The sequence below is a fragment of the Mollisia scopiformis genome, assembly GCF_001500285.1.
Source record: "Mollisia scopiformis unplaced genomic scaffold LY89scaffold_26, whole genome shotgun sequence".
Lineage (NCBI taxonomy): Eukaryota > Fungi > Ascomycota > Leotiomycetes > Helotiales > Mollisiaceae > Mollisia > Mollisia scopiformis.
Genome location: NW_017263606.1, coordinates 181702 through 199817, shown reverse-complemented (window position 1 = coordinate 199817; position 18116 = coordinate 181702). Strand labels below are relative to the sequence as shown.

At 48.5% G+C, this 18116-nt stretch overlaps 8 protein-coding genes across 8 annotated transcripts; 2 read left to right on the top strand and 6 right to left on the bottom strand.

Annotated features, from left to right (window-relative positions):
- Positions 1-213: 213 nt before the first annotated feature.
- On the bottom strand, positions 214-2349 carry LY89DRAFT_689575 (Xanthine/uracil permease). The gene is made up of 5 exons (XM_018215931.1): positions 2158-2349; positions 1973-2102; positions 1411-1851; positions 1153-1358; positions 214-1091 (listed from the first exon to the last, which is right to left on the bottom strand). The coding sequence occupies exons 1-5, from the start codon at positions 2317-2319 to the stop codon at positions 420-422; spliced, it is 1611 nt and encodes a 536-aa protein (XP_018064638.1). The 5' UTR covers positions 2320-2349; the 3' UTR covers positions 214-419.
- Positions 2350-3329: 980 nt separating this feature from the next.
- On the top strand, positions 3330-3998 carry LY89DRAFT_689573 (uncharacterized protein). The gene has a single exon (XM_018215930.1). The coding sequence runs from the start codon at positions 3512-3514 to the stop codon at positions 3932-3934; it is 423 nt and encodes a 140-aa protein (XP_018064637.1). The 5' UTR covers positions 3330-3511; the 3' UTR covers positions 3935-3998.
- Positions 3999-4008: 10 nt separating this feature from the next.
- On the bottom strand, positions 4009-5626 carry LY89DRAFT_256627 (uncharacterized protein). Its single transcript, XM_018206238.1, has 3 exons — positions 5316-5626; positions 4519-5225; positions 4009-4468 (listed from the first exon to the last, which is right to left on the bottom strand). The coding sequence occupies exons 1-3, from the start codon at positions 5474-5476 to the stop codon at positions 4083-4085; spliced, it is 1254 nt and encodes a 417-aa protein (XP_018064636.1). The 5' UTR covers positions 5477-5626; the 3' UTR covers positions 4009-4082.
- Positions 5627-6288: 662 nt separating this feature from the next.
- Positions 6289-7883, bottom strand: LY89DRAFT_256690 (uncharacterized protein). Its single transcript, XM_018206239.1, has one exon. The coding sequence runs from the start codon at positions 7473-7475 to the stop codon at positions 6438-6440; it is 1038 nt and encodes a 345-aa protein (XP_018064635.1). The 5' UTR covers positions 7476-7883; the 3' UTR covers positions 6289-6437.
- Positions 7734-8438, top strand: LY89DRAFT_675136 (uncharacterized protein; the record flags this gene model as incomplete). The annotated part of the gene is made up of 3 exons (XM_018213486.1): positions 7734-7982; positions 8083-8179; positions 8299-8438. The coding sequence occupies 3 exons, from the start codon at positions 7734-7736 to the stop codon at positions 8436-8438; spliced, it is 486 nt and encodes a 161-aa protein (XP_018064634.1).
- A 1559-nt stretch (positions 8439-9997) lies between these two features.
- On the bottom strand, positions 9998-10743 carry LY89DRAFT_596484 (uncharacterized protein; the record flags this gene model as incomplete). The annotated part of the gene is made up of 2 exons (XM_018209925.1): positions 9998-10252; positions 10468-10743. 2 exons carry the CDS (start codon positions 10741-10743, stop codon positions 9998-10000), a joined length of 531 nt encoding a protein of 176 aa, XP_018064633.1.
- A 280-nt stretch (positions 10744-11023) lies between these two features.
- Positions 11024-13967, bottom strand: LY89DRAFT_689567 (uncharacterized protein). Its single transcript, XM_018215929.1, has 9 exons — positions 13822-13967; positions 13257-13364; positions 13034-13181; positions 12452-12927; positions 12334-12401; positions 11957-12282; positions 11694-11897; positions 11498-11639; positions 11024-11448 (listed from the first exon to the last, which is right to left on the bottom strand). Exons 1-9 carry the CDS (start codon positions 13832-13834, stop codon positions 11386-11388), a joined length of 1548 nt encoding a protein of 515 aa, XP_018064632.1. The 5' UTR covers positions 13835-13967; the 3' UTR covers positions 11024-11385.
- Positions 13968-14822: 855 nt separating this feature from the next.
- Positions 14823-17429, bottom strand: LY89DRAFT_675133 (uncharacterized protein; the record flags this gene model as incomplete). The annotated part of the gene is made up of 6 exons (XM_018213485.1): positions 14823-15261; positions 15314-15563; positions 15665-16214; positions 16263-17014; positions 17067-17094; positions 17154-17429. The coding sequence occupies 6 exons, from the start codon at positions 17427-17429 to the stop codon at positions 14823-14825; spliced, it is 2295 nt and encodes a 764-aa protein (XP_018064631.1).
- Between the last annotated feature and the right edge of the window lie 687 nt (positions 17430-18116).

The window sequence follows — 18116 nt, the reverse complement described above, 5'->3', positions numbered from 1 at the left end:
AAGTCACGTCATTATTATTGTACTTCTCTGGCGAACACTTTGTGGCTTTTTGGCTTCGTTCAGATTTCTTGTGGATGCTTACGATTCTTTATTGCGAGTATCCGGAGAGGGAGGGATCTTTCAAACGGCATTTTTCGCCTGTCACTCTTCATGATTGCCATCTCGAGCACTCAGGTGAACACGCGTACTTGGGATACTATATCATTTTCTGGTAGAAAATGTAGTGAAGACCAATCCTGCGTCTATTGGTACTTGGAATGTCTACAAGTCGCCACTTCTTATCACGCAGCTTATGGTCCCACTCTCTGGTAAAGATACAGAGTCATGTTAACTGTTATAGTTAAGGAGCTATGAAACATACTATATACAATCTCAACTCAACACAACAATATCAATTCTCTCCCAACGAAAGATCGACCTTAAACCATTGGTGCAGCAGAACTCCCAACAGTCTTCTTCTCCTCCACCTCACCCTCCATCTGCGCCTCCTCCTCCCGATCTTGCGCGATATCCCCTGCCAAACTCTCTGCCATCTCCTCGACGGTCTCCATCGGCAGAACCAAGTTCAGGACAACAGCAATAAAAGCCGTGACCGCAAAACCAGTCTCCATAACCAAAACAATGGCATCAAAGAAGCCAGCCTTAGCCTTGTTATTTCCAGAATACGTGAAGACGAAACTGAACCAGTTAGGAACGAGAATGGCACCGAAACCGACCGAGAGCGCCGCAGTGAGGATGAATCTCGTGCGGCGGGTGAAGGGCACGGTAGCGATGATGCGGAGACCGGACACAGCGACTGAAGCGAAGAGGAAGGTAGTCATTCCACCAAGCACAGATGAGGGGATCGCAACGAGAGCCGCGGCGAATTTGGAGAAGATTCCCATGACGATGAGGAAGAAGACGGCCCAGTATCCGGCGGTTCGGTTGGCGCATCGAGTGAGGGCGATGACGCCGTTGTTCTGGGCGAATGTGGACATTGGGGTGATGGTGCAGAGACCAGCTAGCATGCCGTTGATTCCATCAGCGAGAATGCCGCCCTGGATTCGGGAGTCGAAGAGTTCACCTTCGACTTGGAGGCGAGACACATCACACTATTGGTGTATTAGTATTTGAATCGAATGCTTGATGAGAAATGCTTGAAGAGAGACTTACAGTAGCGGTGATATCACCAATGGCTTCCATCATGCAAATGATGTAGATTGCCATCAACGGAAGTACAAGAGGACCGTAGACGCTCAGCTTGAAAGTGTGCACCCAGATGAAGCTTACAGCAGGAGCATCAGTAATGGTAGATTTGTCAAAGTAGCCAGTTGCGGCAGCGATAATGCAGCCAGTGAGGAGACCAACGACAACGCTCACTTTGAACCGGGTTAGCGCGGCCAGGAAAAATTGCAGGTGGCTGAGACTTACTGGACTTCATGATAGGAGAGCCGAATCTCTCGCAAAGGATGATGGTGATAAAGACGGAGAATCCAAGACCAATGTACTGTGCCGATCCCCAAGGCAGTGCGTGTGGTGCAAAGATGGTGGGGCACAGCGTAAAGATGCCAGTCTCAGGTCTCGACACGCAAGGTCCGGAACCACCAGCCCAGCCTTCCAAACCCGGCTGGAGAAGAGAAACACCAATGAGCATGACGGTAGGACCAGTAACGATTGGTGGAAAGAGTCTCTTAAGAGTCTTTGGTGTCATGAACGAGAGGCCAATTTCGAGGAGAGCGCACATTGCTGCGGTTCCGACAATCGCACCATACGCATCAGGGCAAGGAAGCTGGGTACCGTCTGCTGCTGTCTTACACATGCCGTTTGCGTACATTTGAGCGATTCCTTTGGTGGCCACGGGAATGATGGCGACTAAAAGAATGGGATATCAGTTATTGCTTGTCTCAGAAGCTTCCACGAAACACTTCCTTCTCAGGTAAGGAAAACATACAGCGAGTAAAAGTAACGGGCAAATTGGAAGTGGGCTACTTACAGGAGGTTCCAACAACGGAAATCAAACCAGTTCCAATATAGTAAGGAGTCTTGTAGATATGGAATCTGGTGATCTGGACAGCTGATAGAATACCACAAACAATGAGCGAGGTCGACACAAGATATTGAGTCTGAAAAGTACGTTAGGTAAAATATTATGTTACGGAAAATCACAGGAGTATATACCGTGAGAGTATCAAAGTTCGCAGAGCTTGAAATAATGATGGGTGGAGTAACGACACCAGCCAACATAGCCAAAGCGTGTTGGAAGCCCAAAAGCATTCCTAGGACAACAGGCATCTTCTGTTGTAAACTGAAGAAGGGGGCAGACTGAGTTGGCTTCTTCATGAACGGCAAGTTGGGCGTGAACAAGAAGGCTGTACTGATCAGTACTCTTCGTACGACCCGGGACTCTCAAGTCAGATCTCACCATAGTCGTAGGTTCCCAGAAGACCCTCCTTGGTTGTGAATGCCTTCTTCGCATCCGTCAAACGCTGCCCGAAGGAGCGCTTGGGAGCAATCTCTCCAGTGATGTTGTTGGGCGCATCATCCGGACCCTGATCAATCGTGACACCCATCGCGAAGTTGCAAAAAAGGTTTGCTGATAAGATTCCTGCGATGATGTTGTTTGACAGAAGTCTTTAGCTCGTGGCTACTACCACAGACCGGTGCGTGCTAGACTGAGGCTCTTGGACACAATTAACCACGATGATGCAAAGACTGTGCAGCAGTAGTGAAAGGGTGGCCGAAAGCCAATGTTTATATAACTCTCAGCCCCATGGTGCAAATTGTGTATCTTCGAGACACAGGAGTTTCTAGAATGCGCCAAGACAGTTCACATAGTCACTCGATAGGTGAAAAAAAGAAAACGGAAGCAAATGCATTTCCCCCGAGCCCCCCATCATCTCAGCACCGCACTCCATTCCGATGGGAAAAGGGCAGCAGCCGATCTGATGGACGACCGGTTGGGACCGACCAGCGGTCGCAGAGTGCGGGGGCTGCAGACGGGAAGGTAAATCTCGCAACAAAACCTCGTGGAAACCAATTGAGACTTCCCAATCACGTCTAGAACTCTTATCTTGGGCGCCGCGGCGGCCTTTCTCGTCTCCGGATGATCCAGTACGATGAGGTGCAGCTCATTCTTGGAGACAAGCTTGGCTGAGGAGATCGTGGAGGGAGCCACTTCGCGAGTCACGAGTTGAACGTAGGCGACTTCCGATCCTCTGACGGGTCAGGTTCGGCATGATCGTAAAACTCAATTTTGATAGGAAAATTTTGGGTTTAGATCTGGTGGATCAATGTCTCACTGACAATTGGGACTTTAGTAATCATCTGGGGTCAAAACAAACCTTGATGTTATTGTCTCGGTTTCACGATCATCCCTCGATTCCTTTTACTTCACTTTTTGTGTCCAATACGAAGTAGCCCTTCAAGTTGACGGAACGTACTCAACTAAGACGGAAGATGCAGTTGACTCAAGGAAGTTCTCGAAGAGTAGATTGTTCTTGGTCTTAATCTACAATTGTATCCCCAAAGCTCCATGTCTCAAGCTCCGGTATATTTTGCAATTTCCAGTGTCTCCAAATGTCTCCGAACTTTAACTTTGATTTTACCATTGTCTACAGCTTATCATCAAGTACGATCTAGAAGCTCTCAGCCCTTGGAACTTGAAATGCTCGCCTTTTTCTTGCCTACGGCTCTGCTGCTCAACTTGTTCTGGAACAATTACCAAAGTCATGTGACTTTTCATCGACCATTTCATGTTCTTCAGTTCTTGTATACCATAAGCTGTCAGTGGTACAGAAGCTTACGACATTATGCTACATTCGGGCGTCTTGTATCTGTAGGCTCGTTGATGGAAGCGATTTCAGGGGTACTTCGCTTGGTTTCGCTTAGAAAGGGGTGCTATCACGCAAGGCAATGTTTGGTTGGAAACAACCAACGAACGCAATCTACGAGCTAGAAGCCTTAATCGCCATGTCAATCCTTTTTGAAGTAACGATATGCTAAACCAAAATCAATAACGCCGCCCAAACAAAAGTCATTACATAGGAATTCATGCAACGATACTTAAAACGTATCAGGCGAGTGATGTTTCAACTCGCTCACACTCAGGAGCTGCGAAAGCTCAACGTATGGTTGCGAAATTCGTCGGGAGTACCCGGTTTCGTCTCAATCTCAGATTTCTCTTCAAAATTTCCCTCTTTACACTGCTCGCATTCTTGCCAACATGATGAGACATCTGTTGGCTTGACTGTCTTGTCACTGGATATTTTCACAGCACTTCTGGCCGTATTGATCGCTCCATATGGAAGTCCATGATGGAGCTTAGAGAAACAGGTTGTTAGTATGTTACACTGTCTAGGACCAAAATGTGACATCACCAGAGGGCAGAAATCAAGAACGCTCTTACTTACCTCTAAGTGCTTAAGCAGCTCGGATTCAATGAACCGAGATGGAAGCTGCGAGTCACAGGCGCCAATGGCGCATTCAAATTCTTCATGATTCAGCACACTGTTCAAACTCTCTTCATTCTTGGAGCCTTACTCCCGTGTTCATGCCGGATGTGTTTCACCAAATCATCATGGGTGAGAAGCCCGTCTCTTTTCCCAGCCTTGCAGTGATTGATGGGGCATTCTGTTCCGTCATGGCTGGTACGAATGTGGATCAACCATTTATCTTTCCTAACGAATGTCCTTGGGCCTCGATCACACTTGGGATACGGGCAACGAAGAAATTGGCAGTTGCTGTCGCCCGAGTGGGCAGTCAACATGTGCCGTTTGAGGTCGTAGTTGCTTCTGAATGGCTTTCGATACGAGCATCCGCTCGCGGTGCAGGTGAGTGGAGTGATGTGTACATTTTCCAGGTGGGTTTGCAGGATCCTCCGAGACTTGAAGACAGCCTTGGACTTGCAGTTGCCCGACCAGGGACAGCGGCAAGGCTTCTCCTCTTCCCATTGTTCCAGGACATCCGCGGCATGGCCTCTCATGTGGCTTTTGAAATCGCACAATGTCTTGAACGGCTTGGCAGTGCAATCATGATAAGTGCACTGCAGCTTGTGATCCAGTGGCTGCACTGCAGGATGAGCTGGACTCGCCCAGTCATTGAGGCTAATGGAAGTATCGCTCCGGGATCTCTGGGTCGAAGTATCGTCGTCGTCATGCTGCGCCCGACTTCCTGGCGGGCTCTCAGCTTGGAGTTCCAAAAGAGTGTGTTTTAAGAACAAGTAGTCCTCGGAAAGCGAGGAGGGAGACCTGTCAACGAATTAGAAACAATTATTTTTGTTCGGTTGTGAAAAGGGGCCCAACACGCAAAAAGGGCATTTTGACTTGCAAGGTTCTTACCTGACTAGGGCGTCAGCCTCCAGCATGAATGGGGGTGCCCAAGTGTCCGAATAGAGAGAGGGACATATGGTGTCCTGCAGCCCTTCAAGGGCATTTTGAAATCCAAAGTCAGGTTCGCACGTGGGCCAATGGAAATCCGTCATCTCGGTGTGGATTGTCATAGCCGAGAGAGGCGAGGCAGACTGCGGAACTTGGGCACAAAGAGTCTTCGGTGAACAAATTGGTTAGGAACAAGTTGAGGAGACTCGAGGGGAGGAAGCGGCTTATATGCCCTTTTGGCTCGTGATTTCATGTGGTTCAAAGTTGCACTTTCCCACCTCGCCCTGACCACGTCAACCGGGCAACTCTCGCCCAGCTTGAAGGTACACCACCGGAGTTAGTGGGGAGACGGGCGTCAATGATTGATGCAAAATCATATGGTTGTGACTATGCAGATGAAGAGACAGTGTTTAAATTTAACATCAAATCAAAATCATGATATCAAACTTTTCGTTCGTAAGGCCGTAGATATGAATAGTAAAAAGTCTCCGCCTGAAACCCACAATGAAAACATGAAGAAACCACAAAAGAACAAAGCCAATTTGTAACACGAATTCAAGGAGAACACAGTCCTGGCTCTCTTCTCTCCGCAAACATCGAGTAGACTCATCAAGCTCAAGAAGCAAGAAGGAAGTCCGAGCCACAGTTTGCAATTGTTGTGCCACCTTGAGAGATGGCACCTCCGTTTCCAGACCAACCAAACAAAGTTCCGAAAAGAGTCCAACGTACATTCGAATCGGTTGAAGTATATCGAGATAACCGAAATTATGTTGGGGGTAGCATTGTCAAGGTGTCCCCGGCCAGGTCGAATTGTGGCTGTCGTGCCGAACTGGCTAATACGTTATGGATGGCATTAGATTCTTCCTCTTGCCGTGCCTGAGTATTTGCGTTAGAATGGATCTAGCTCGGTGGAATGGAGGATCGACTAACTTAACATCAATTTATATAAAACGTCAACCTTCTCATTCGTTCATATCTTCGCAGACGATGAAAAACTAATCATGAAATCGTAAGAACATTGAACCGTGGCTCCTTTCAGGTAAGCCATGAAGAGCACCATAGAAAATCTCCAGTACTACTCGTTCAGACATCCTGTCTCTCGGATCCAAAAGAACCATGGCCAAAGTTTGTATGCGCTAACATCTCTTCGAAACTGTCGAAGTAGCACGAGCAAATATGGCACAAGCTTTGAGCATGATACTTCTTATTGTGCTCGGAAAGCTTGTCTTTGCGCTTGAACGCTCTCACTCTGGCAGGGCAGACGCTTCTTACGCATTTGAAAGGCTTGTCTGGATTCGAGTTATGTTTGGCTTGGTGGTGACGACGTCGATCGGTCTCGCTGGTAAATGGCTTCGTGTGGCTACGACTGCATTCTGAGACTCGACAATAAATGATCTTGTCATGAACGTTCTTCAGATGGGTGCGATAGCTGGACAGTGTCTTGAACACATAGGTTCCTCGACAGCCCCCAAGGAGGCACGGAGATGGATGAAACTCAACATCCAAATCTTCACCATGCTGTAACAGCTCCCCTTCGCTCGCGTGGTCGTGACCGTCCTGATTTGGAGAATACGCCTGCTTGCTAACATTCCCCTCTGACTGTTCCTGCGAGTCTGAGCAGATCGAGCTGGCTCCAGCATTAGTCGATGAGTATGGGCCCGTCTCCAGGTCAGGCTCTGGTGGTCTCTTCGATCTCTGGTCATCGGAGCCCTCGATACCGCCAACTTCTTCTTCCTCCTGCTCTCCCATGCCATTCATAACACGATCACTTCTTCCTCTCAAGCTTCGAAGACCAGGTACAAAGCTCCATTCCATACGATCCGTCGTGGGAGGATACCCGTGGTTCCAAGAGCCATCCATAGCCACATCCCCGATTGGGGTTGTGCTGTTATCTTCGCAGAGGCATAAATTTCCAAACTCCCCACAAGACCCGCAGTTCTCAACATTTCCGTAACCCTCCGCATACTGCTGGGCATGAACCCATGGTTCCGAATCGTCTTGAGATGTGTGAGCATAGTCCGGGATCGAGGCGAAGCTAACGTGAGGAGACGTGGTGAAGGACCGGTCGACACCGGGACGCCGGTAGACGTCAAGATGCTCTCTAAATGTTGTATTCGCCATACTGGATCTTAGGCGCGCTTCCGAGAAGTTTTGAAACGAGCTGATAACTTGTAGAGAGTATCAATCTAACGCAGCGTTCGATAGTTGACGGTGCATGTTGTTGTTGTGCTCAGTTCGGTGGCGATTGCATAGGTAAATAGACAACAATCTACGGATGAGCCTCCACAATCAGACGCCACAAATTCTAGAGGCGAAGAGTTTCAGAAACGTAAGTGGGCCGCCATCTACCTTCCTATTCAGATGTGATAGGACGTGTACATGATTCGAGGGTGGGTGTCCTTGTTCTACCTATCGCAGCTCACGCCCTCGTGGATTGGGCCTCGATGTTGTGTGACGGGCATCGCCCTTCTGTCTGTCGTGACCTCGGACAAATTGGAAGTTTCGAGGGATAGACTGCGTAGTATGGAATCAGTGGACGTCTGGAGTGGGGGATGCTTAGTTCAGCGCAAGAAAATTATAGGTGTCGATGTTAACCACTGGATGGGCTTGGACCAATCTACCCGGGAGGTCGGTACACTATAATTCGGCAGGCCCTGTTTCTGCAACGAGCTTACCGAAAGTTCACCGGAAGTGCTAGAGACTTATAGATATGCTGACCAATACTCAGTTAAGTGAGTACTGTATGAGAGGTGACGATTATCTGCAAAGAATGTACCATCAGTCCAATCAAGAAAACCGTGCCGCAGAAACTCCCAAGCACCAAGGTATGAAGGCTCGCCAAGCGATTTGATTTTGGTTTATGATACAAGCAGCAAGGGCTCAGGTAGTCCTAGCAGGGGTTGAGTAAAAGACGTGTATAAGTGCAAATGCCCTTTTTGTGCAGCTCAAAGGCACTGGACAGGAAACTTCGCGGCAGATCCGGGACACATTTCAGGCAGCGTCCAGTATGAGAGGATGCCAACGAAGTATCGCCTGCATATTGCCATGTCTGAAGAAGGATTTGAAAAGATCGAAGAAAATTGAATCGGTATCCGGTATCCCAGACGTCAACTTAGGCCGCTTGGCTTGATACCAAACTGGACGACGAAGCCTACACTACATTAGCTGAGTGTGCAAATCAATTGCCCGCATTCAATGCGATGACTTACAAGAATAACAAAAACCATGCTCATGCATCGCAGCATCCAAAGTCAAGTCTGATCCTTCGCGTCAATTGTGAAAGCTGAGCAGCAGAAACAGCAGAGCAAAGCCCCCCCAGCAGTCTCCACAGTTGGTAGATTAGTTTAGTTTCGCTGCCTCACCAGCAGGAGGATGTTATGGTAGGAGAATGTCGAAGAGAGCCTGAGTAGATGGGTAAGGCAAAAGGGCAAACCCAAGTCTGTCGAGCGCGGAGCCTTACACTTAAGCACTCCGAGGGCGACGCGGGCGCGAGAGTGCCCAATTCAGGGCGTTCTACCTCCCAGATTCCCAATTGAGCAATGAGGAGCGAGAATCGTGCATGTGAATTATCGATTGCGTCTCGTGTGATTTGTCCGGCTAAGTATGAGGCTGAAGAGCTGAAAACTCGGTATAAGAGAGTGGTGATTGGTCAGCACAGCGAATCCGAAGTAAAAGCAAGCAAAAGACGAAGCAGGACGTGATGGAGGGAGGAGTGTGTGTCCTAAATACTTCAATCCTCTGAGTTTGAAGGCAAAGGGCGGCTCAGCTCCCCAGAATATCTTTACTTCCCTAGCCTTGCCACAGGGCGTAAGACCGAGTACGACCACGCTCTATTGTATGGCAAGCATCGTCTTTGCGTCAGCTCAAACATCCGATCTCTTACGGCGAGCAATGTATGATTGCCTCAGTCTGACCCCTGAGCTATCTCATTCTCCGTCCTCTTTGGTGGCATTGATTCTTCAAGAGGTAGGAGATCCTTCATTTGGAATCTTCAAGATGAAGCGAAGCCACAGAATCTCTTCTTACCGCTCTCCTCGGACTCTCCGACCCTATCTTACTTCTCAGGAGGACAATAGCCTCGATTTAGTCCCATGACACAGATAACTCCTTGATAGGAATTCACCAATGGCAGAAGGCAGTCTAGGGAGCCAAGATTCAAGTTTGGCGCTAGCAGGTCGCAGGTCAAAGAAAACTCGAAGAACGAGATAGGAAGCACCAGAAAGACGCAAGATACCGCTCCAGCGAAACCAACGCTAGATTCAGAAGCAAATAGACGCAAAGGACCGAAGTTCAGAACCAAGAAGGTGTGAGAGGACCTAGTTGACAATGCCACTTAGCAGGCCAATTCCAAGAATATCCACAACGAATGCCAAATCGAATGAGAACGATATCGAGATACCATAGGATCATGTTGTGCGGAGTGTGACGCCAGGCATTTGAAGAGGGTATCCATATGACTGCCAGCCAACACCAGAACCTAATGCCAAACGACATCCAATTATGCCACCGATATGCCTCGCACACTCCTCCACGATCAGAAGAGCTCAAGGCATGCTACCCACCATATAGAGAGGCTATACAAGGAATAATACATCGCAATCCCGCGCCAAACGGACAGCACACTTAGCACAGTAACCTAATATTCACGGACTTTGGTTCGTCTGCCCCGATTCTGCCGCAACTTTGGCCTCCATCTTCCTCCTCGCCGCTAGAATCATCTCTTCCCTCCTCCTCTGTAGTAAGGCCTGTCTTTCGCCTTTATTCTGGCTCCAAGCTTGGCCTTGCTTTTGCTTGGCCTGCTCCTCTTCGACCGCGCTGTCTGAGCTCTCTCGTCTACTGGCTTCTTCTGCTAGTTTGGCTTTCAGATTGTATCTTGTAATCAGATCAGGTTGTGAGGGCTTCGCTTGTGCTGGAGTTGAAGCCGTGGATGCCGAAGAGGACGACGCAGCAACAGGGAGAGGAGGTTGAAATGATTGTGGAGGCTGTAGGATGAACGTTAGCATGTGAAATAGGTCCAATACATAAGAACAAACGGGACATTGAGTTCTGGATGCCGAACTTCTCCAGAACCAGAGAAGAATAAAGAATCTGAGATTGGGGTTGTACACACCACTTCCAACCCTCTGCCACTCAATATCCTCTCTGTTGTAGCAACCACGTTTCCTCCGTTCCGCTGTAGATCCCACATTATGTTCCGCCGCGATACTTGCGGGAACACCTGTTGTATTCGTTCCACATCGGCCTCCCTCGCGCGTATGTTGTTTGCTGACGTAGCACTTCTGGTCTGCGACGTAGTCGGACTTGACGCGAAAAAGAAGTATCGTATGGCGAGACCTCCGAGTAGGAGCAATATGAGCAGCTGCGGCAGGTTTATTGTCTGCTCCTCCATGATGTATGTTGTGCTGAACGCTTCGAGGGTGGGGATTTAGTTGGGAAGGTGGAGGTACGAAGTCAAATGGCCCGAGGCCGGATGTGACTGCTTTCGACGGACTTTATGAGCTTGGGTATCGACAGAGGAGAGAACAATTGATGGTGGAGTGTGCGATGCAGAAATCTTCGAGGAAGGAGAGTTGACTGTTGAAGCCATTCACAATCAGTCAGAGTCGCGTGGACCTGATTCTGGAGAGTCACGTGTCAAATTATTTTTACTTCAGCTTATGCATATTCGTCTTCGAGAACCCTTCAGTCACGTAGAGGAACTGCAGATTTGGACTGTCCTATTCGATAGAGTTCATTCATGATCATTAAGAACTTGATAGAACATATCTGCAACTGCATTGCAAACTTCGACGGGTTGCATTAACGCCAGCCAGTCGACGAACCCGATCAGACCTTCTGATCCGTGTACGCCAGAGCAAATCGATAACGCCAACCTTTGATTGTATGCAGTTATGTTTTGGCGCCATAATTCCCATTAGCGATCATGAACAAAGACCTGCCCACCGGCCATGAGATGTGCTGCCGCCGCTGTTTTCGCGCAAGATGAAAACTCAAGTACCGCCACCACTGCAGACAGCCCAAGGCATCAGAATTATAATGGTCGTACAGAGTTGGGAATTGTCTCCAAGTCATCGTAGACAAGGGTGAGTTCCCGCTGCCAAAAATCAACATCTGATATCATTAATGTTTAGAGTATCACTTACACGCTCTCGTTGCCATTGCTTGATATCGAAGAAGATGTAATAGCCCCGCTCCGTGTTGTTACCCAGAGGTTGTGGAACCATCAACTCGTCCTTGGTCAACCACATGCGCAGCTTCTTGTGATAACGCCAGTTTCGGTTGTTGCTACAAGGTGAAATAAGCATGTAGAAAATGATATAGTCAAATTGAGATACGTACAGTTCGGTGGCAGCCATCACCTGCTGCACGTCTCCAGGATTGCTGTAGAACATAAATATCAAAGCCTCATCATTGAAGTTGGACATCTTGGTCTCCAGCGGGGCGACATTGCCGACAGTGTAGCATTCAGGCAAGGTGAAGCGTGGGACTGCGGGACGAGGAGGTTCATTGTCGAATAGGGAGTAGATCTGGTCGGAGATAGGCCTCTTAGGTGTTAGCAGAAAAGTCAACAATCAGAGAATTGGCTCTTTTAGGTAACGTACTCGGGGTTGTTCAAGTCAAAACCAAGAGTAGATAGATCAGTACCATTGACGAGGGCCGCGTAGTCGGGGTAGTTCCGCATCAGGTAAGAGAAGCCTTTCAGACCCCACTTGTCGATTTCACTCATATGTGCCAATGGATCTTCGATCTCCTGACCCGACTCATCGACATTGGCTTGAGATGAGGTGTTGCTTGGCTCCGCCGGTTGAGCACGGGAGCCAGCGGATTCAGACGGTTGTGAATCCATCCTGGACATGCTTGGCTGCGCTGGGTTTCCTTCAGGTTGAGGTTGTGCCATGGCTGAACCAAATTGAGTGTGGGGGAAGCCCTGTGGATGTTAGCACAAAAACACGCATTATCTATAATCCGAATCACATACAATCGGGTCGTTCTCGGAGTTACTAGCTACGCGACTCCCCTCAATAGGTGATCTTGCATTAGATAGACCTAGACGCGCTAAATTAGAGTATAGCTCAAACATAGATTCAAGTACAAACCTGATAAATTCGTTGGTGAAGCAACACGATTTCCTGCAGTAGCTCGATTGCTACCTGACAACGCGTTCAAGAGACCGTTGCTGCGGGCTGGCTGAGAAGGATTCCCTGATCCAAAGCCCAGTCCATTGGACTGCCCGCCGAATCCAGTATTTTGCATCAATGTTGAGGTTCGATCTTGACCGATTTCTCCATTAATATTGCGGTTCAATGGCGGGAAGTCGTCTACACTGCTGGGTTGCGTAGATTGGCCAACAGCGTTCTGAGTTCCAAATCGAAACGCACCTTGGTTGCTTGGCAGTTGTTGTGATGATCCGAACAGGTCGTCTTGCTGCTGAGCACTCAGCTGCTGCTGTTGAGAAGCCAATGAAGGTTGCTGCAGTCGCATATTGCCAGGTTGACCCATATTTCGAGTACCGGAGGCTGCCCAAGTGGACTGACTCGGTTGAGGCTGGTTGTTAGACAACGATGGGAATTCTCTGGTTATCTGTGTCAGCCTTTGCCTCGGCGCATTGAGACCATCCCACGGTGGGATCACCATGGTTGCTTCGAGTTTGGTGTTACTTTGTGAAAAGGTGCACCCACGAGAGATCTAAAGGCGTCGCTGGTTGCGAGGATCCTCCAATAGTTTGGGCAAAGCTCGCAAGAGGCCCGCTATTAACGCGGGGATTCCCAAGTCCTGCACTTCCCATTGGTATTCCCCCGCCAAAAGCCCATGTTGACCCATTGCTTGCTGGAGCCCCAAGAAAACGTTAGCATATGATCCTTCTCGTTGTATGTGGGTTAATTGGCCTTGAGGCACCCGTACCCATCTTTCCAGTTGGTGGTAATCGACTCGAGACGCTCCTGTTCTGAGGAATCTGTTGCTGGCCAGGAAAGCCATTTGGCAGGCCACGAAGGGATTGAGGTCCGACAGCTTGATTACAAGAGTCAGCTTGAATCTTCAGGTATTTGGCAAATATTGGTGCAACGCAGAACAGAACGTATGGGGCAGGGAAAGTGTGCCAAGTTAAGATAAGACGACGCAGGCGACATAGACCAATATGCACTTGTCAAGGTGCAAGAACTGGCAGCCGCGGCGAAGGAAGAGGCCATTCATATATCTTCCAAATGCTCCATATAGAGTCTTCGAACAAGTAGGGTCGCGTGCCTCTGGCAGCAGGCTATGGTGCCTGTCTTCACAATCCATCTTGCCGATTCTTTGAAGAAGTCGCTGAACTGGCAACTGCAGATGCAGCAAATACAATATAGACGTCCAAGGCTCTCTCAGGGCTTAATGCGATATCGCCAACAGAAAAGCAAGCAGTCGAACAATCCAGGTTGAAGTGCAGCGGGGCTGTTTGTGGGGGGAAAAGAAGCATTCAAGCGCATACCTGGCCGGTTCATTATGGGATGTGCTCGTCGAAACTATGCAGAGGTACCTCGAAGTGTTGCGACAGGAGACTGAGACTGTGCTGGTCTGCGCTGACGTTCTGTTGTTGAATTGTAGCGTGGTGATCGTGAAGGTCCTACGTTAATGCTTTCCAGAGCTGTAGTCCAGTAGTCCCCACTCAAACTCTTTCTGGACTAGAAGCAAGCCTTACTGCACCGCCACACTCTGTGGCTACCCTGGCAATCTTTAGGAATTGTGTGAAAGGCGACGTACCGCAATGAATGGGAAAAAAGACAACTACTGTTCTGTGAGACAATAAAGGAAAGTGGATTTTTCGAGATTCGAAAAAGAAGGAATTTCACATCGTTCTTACGCCACTCGATCCATCAAATCTTGGTTTACCATTGGAACTTAACATATTTATGTGTCCACAAACTATGGAACAATATTGTCTTACATACTAATTATTATGGTATCTGGAATCCGACTAAGATAATTTAGATAAGTGTCATGATTGTTAGGGTACTATGCATTCTTAATACATTTTGCGCAAGTTTGCAAAGGGAGAGCTAATGTCACCATAAGCAGCACTGTTATAGTTTATGATACATTTTTATCATAACACATCAGGTCTCTATTTTCTGTCCCAGACCAGATTTCAACCTCAACGGAATGAAATCGTTCGGGTCGTTACAATCGTACTCTTACAGTATTGTTTCAATCTCAGATGACAGCGCGCGAGTAAGTATTGTCGCATGCGCACAAAATCCATAAGTATGCGAAGGTGCTACTGGATACTGATATCTGTTCGCAAAGGCCCGCGGTGAGAGCTGTCACTCTATGCCTAAGTGATCGTGCCGGAGCCTCCCTGCCTTCACATCAGGCCCCTCTGTACTCTGCTCCGTTGGGGCATCGGAGACTTGCTTTCCAAGCAGGCGTATACCACACAAATTTTGGCAGATCTTGTTGCTAACAGCTTCGAACTATGCTGCTCTTCTGGGTTTACGGGTAATCCTCTGGCTTGGGAATACCATAAGCGCCCCCACCTTGACCATCACCCCAGAATCCGTGGCCGTCGTCAAATCCAAGTCCATAAGCATCGCCTTCTCCCATACTTATCCCGCCCATGTCTTGCATTGAATCATTGCTTATGAAACTCTCTTGATTGGGGGCCACGGCCACATTTGGCTGTGTAGTTTTGTGCGCTGGTGGAACGCTTGACTTTCCATCGTCGAGTTTCAGCGATGCGAAAATAGCCTTCATATCCCGTAAATCTTCAGCGGGCAGATTCTTGGCCGGGGAGGTGCGCTCTTCCACGAATTTACGTATTGATCGAATAATCGGCGGATATGCTTCGTCGTTCGGAAGCCACCAGTGCATACAAGATCGATCTCGAAATAGGTCGGCCATCTTTGTTCGAAAGGTATACGGATATATGTATCTATTGAAAGGAATTTAGTTTCATATCTTAACTTTATAGACTGAATTCCTACCCATTGGACTCTATTGTTGCAAGTTTACGGCGTGCCCACATACTATGTCTTTCATCTCTCGGCAAAAATAGACATGCGATTCCAAGACTAGCTTGAGAAGCCAAAACGGTACCAGGAGGGCTGTGAGGCGAGTATTCGAGGGCTTCGAAGAGTTGACATGTTGCATAGGCTTTCTTTTCAAGCTCGGCACTAGGTTGAGACTTTAAGGTCAAGGCTGTTTGATACTGATGCATCAGATCAATAGAATGCCCTAAGTAGGAAGAATCAGTGATTGATGGGAAAATATAGTTATTTTGAAGGAACTTCAACAACTCTGCTGAGATGGGAAGATATCTCTTTGCTAACACCTACAGTCAATGATTGCCACATTCATCACCCAAAGTGGTCCTTTGTAAATTACGCCAGGTATATATGGGTCAACAATATCGTCAGGATCGACAGGGCGTGCTCCAGTAAAGTCTGTCACGAGATGACGGCTGTCTTGGAGAGCAGGGTCCATGCTGCTCTTCCATTCTCTTATCCGTCTGCCGATAGTCTCGTTCTCGAGGATGAATTTATCGAACGGAATCTCGCCCTTTCCCATCTTTGCGAATAGAAGTGACATATCTGTTGCGACAAGACGATGCTCTGCAAGCGCAAGCTCAATTTTCCAGTCCAAGCATTCAGGCTCTTTCGCAACCTTTTGCTGAAAGAATTCTCGAGCGTACGAAAACCACTCTCGAGAAAGAACAGTTTCGAACCCTGCCATCAAGCCGGCAAATACGTCGAATCGCATGTACCATCCAAGTATTAATCTGGTCATATCATCTTGCATGATCGACTCGGGGGTGTACAGCTCCGTCAACATCTCGTATGCAGCTTTCTGATGGCCAAGTAAATTAATCCAGTCACCAAGGAACTCCTGCTGACTTTGAGCTCAGTACTTCTCCGGGCAGGGGATATAGCTCACCTCGATAGTCGCCAGTTGTAGGATGGCAAGCATCATACCATTGGTGTGCCTTTCACCTTTCTTCAACGCATGAAGTAACAGGGACACAGCTTTGTTGTAGTATTCCAGGAAGTCTTGAATCTTGCCGGCGGGGTTATGCAGCGTTCTATGAAAAGCGGCAAAGCCCACAACAGCATACAGAAGCGGTTCATTCCTGAGTGCAGCGTCCAGAAACCTTGTTTGTAAGAAGTTCTCCGAGTCAAACTTCAAGGAATAGTGGAGGTGTGTAACGTTCTCGTAGAAATAAACCAGATAGAACTGAAGATCCGGTGGGAGATGGCTCCAGTCACTTCTAAGATCACCATGACCCGAGAAAGGAAGTTTCGCAAGACTCGCTTTTGTGATGGATTGGTACGACGAGTAACCGATAGATCCTTCAGTTGAAGGGGTGGGCGATGCCCCTTTGTCTTGCACGAGAGAAGGTGTCTCTGAGTCCTGCCTGGGCGCACCCTTCTGGCCACTCGAGGACTGGCTGGTGGTGCTTCGTTGAGCTCCGCGCTTCGAATCTCCTCGCAAATCGCGATTATCGTCGACGTCTTCATCCTCATCCGGGATGACTTCCAGTCGTTCTTGGCTAACGTCGTCATCATGTTCATCCGATGACGAGCCAGGGCTCTCACGAGTTGGATTGTTAGTCTTCGATGATGCACTACCGGAAGCTTTTGAGGTTGAGGTCTCTGGATAGACACATTCGCGGCCACCCTTTCTGCATCCTAGGTAGTGTTAAACTGGCAACAGTGAGATTAGTGGAGGTTGATATCTTACTTTCGCAAATAGGGTGAGCTTCGTCACACTAAAGGCTTATGTCAGTGCGCCTTCTATGGCGTTTTTTGTTCGGTGATGATGATTTACCTTGACTCTTCGACTTCTACAGGTATAGCATCCAGATCGTGTTCGCCGGTGCTTCGTGTTTTCAGAGCCCTGGTTCGACTTGCGGCGATTGCGGTTTGCCTTTGGTGCAATCATTGTGGGATCTTGTACTCCGAAAAGGTAGTTCAAGTCTGCATACGAGCTTGCGGAACTTGGGACTTGTGACTGAGAGGGGTCCCACCGGGATAGAGTGCCCAGTGACTGACCAGAGTCAGCCTGTGATCTTCCCGTCGAGTCCAAATCGTTGTAACTTGTCATGGCGACCCTTTAAAGGGCGAACAAGAGCTTTCGTACCAAATTACAGATGGAGGACTGGAAGAAGAGACTGCTTGATGGGCTGATTTTCTTGGAGAGACGATGTTCGCACTTCCAACTGCAAGTACCATGCCCCACTCGTAACAAGGAAGCAGCTCCCGGGCCGTTGAGTCTGCTTCAAGTAGCAAGTGCAGTCGAAACTAAGAAACACAAAAGATGAATAGCGCCTCAGACAGTGCAAGGGATCAGCCAGCGAACCCTGTGTTCGCAAGACCCTGTTCTACCGGACTAGTGACTGAAAGAGTGGTAGCGATAGTCGAATAATGATGCGTTCAGGAGCACACCCCCGGCCGAACAACCAAACGCTCTGCTGTATAATCTCTGAGCTTATCGGCCGTTAGTGTTTGGTGACAGTAATACCTAGCGTGGCTCAACGTTCGAGAAAGGTGATCCGTTCAGTCAACCTATAGTACTCGTCTCCCTATTGGGCCTCTTCCCAGAGAGCATCGAGAGTCTTGGCTTTGCAGGGTGGATCTTGGAATCCAAGGATCGTGATATGCCCGGAGAATTTTGTACAGGACTTCAAGGTCCTTCCAGATTGAGATTTCTGTTTTGATAGTTCTATGATCTGACGACGGGATCGATATTGCTCAGATATTGCAGGGTAGGTCCTGAAAGGGGAGATCCTGA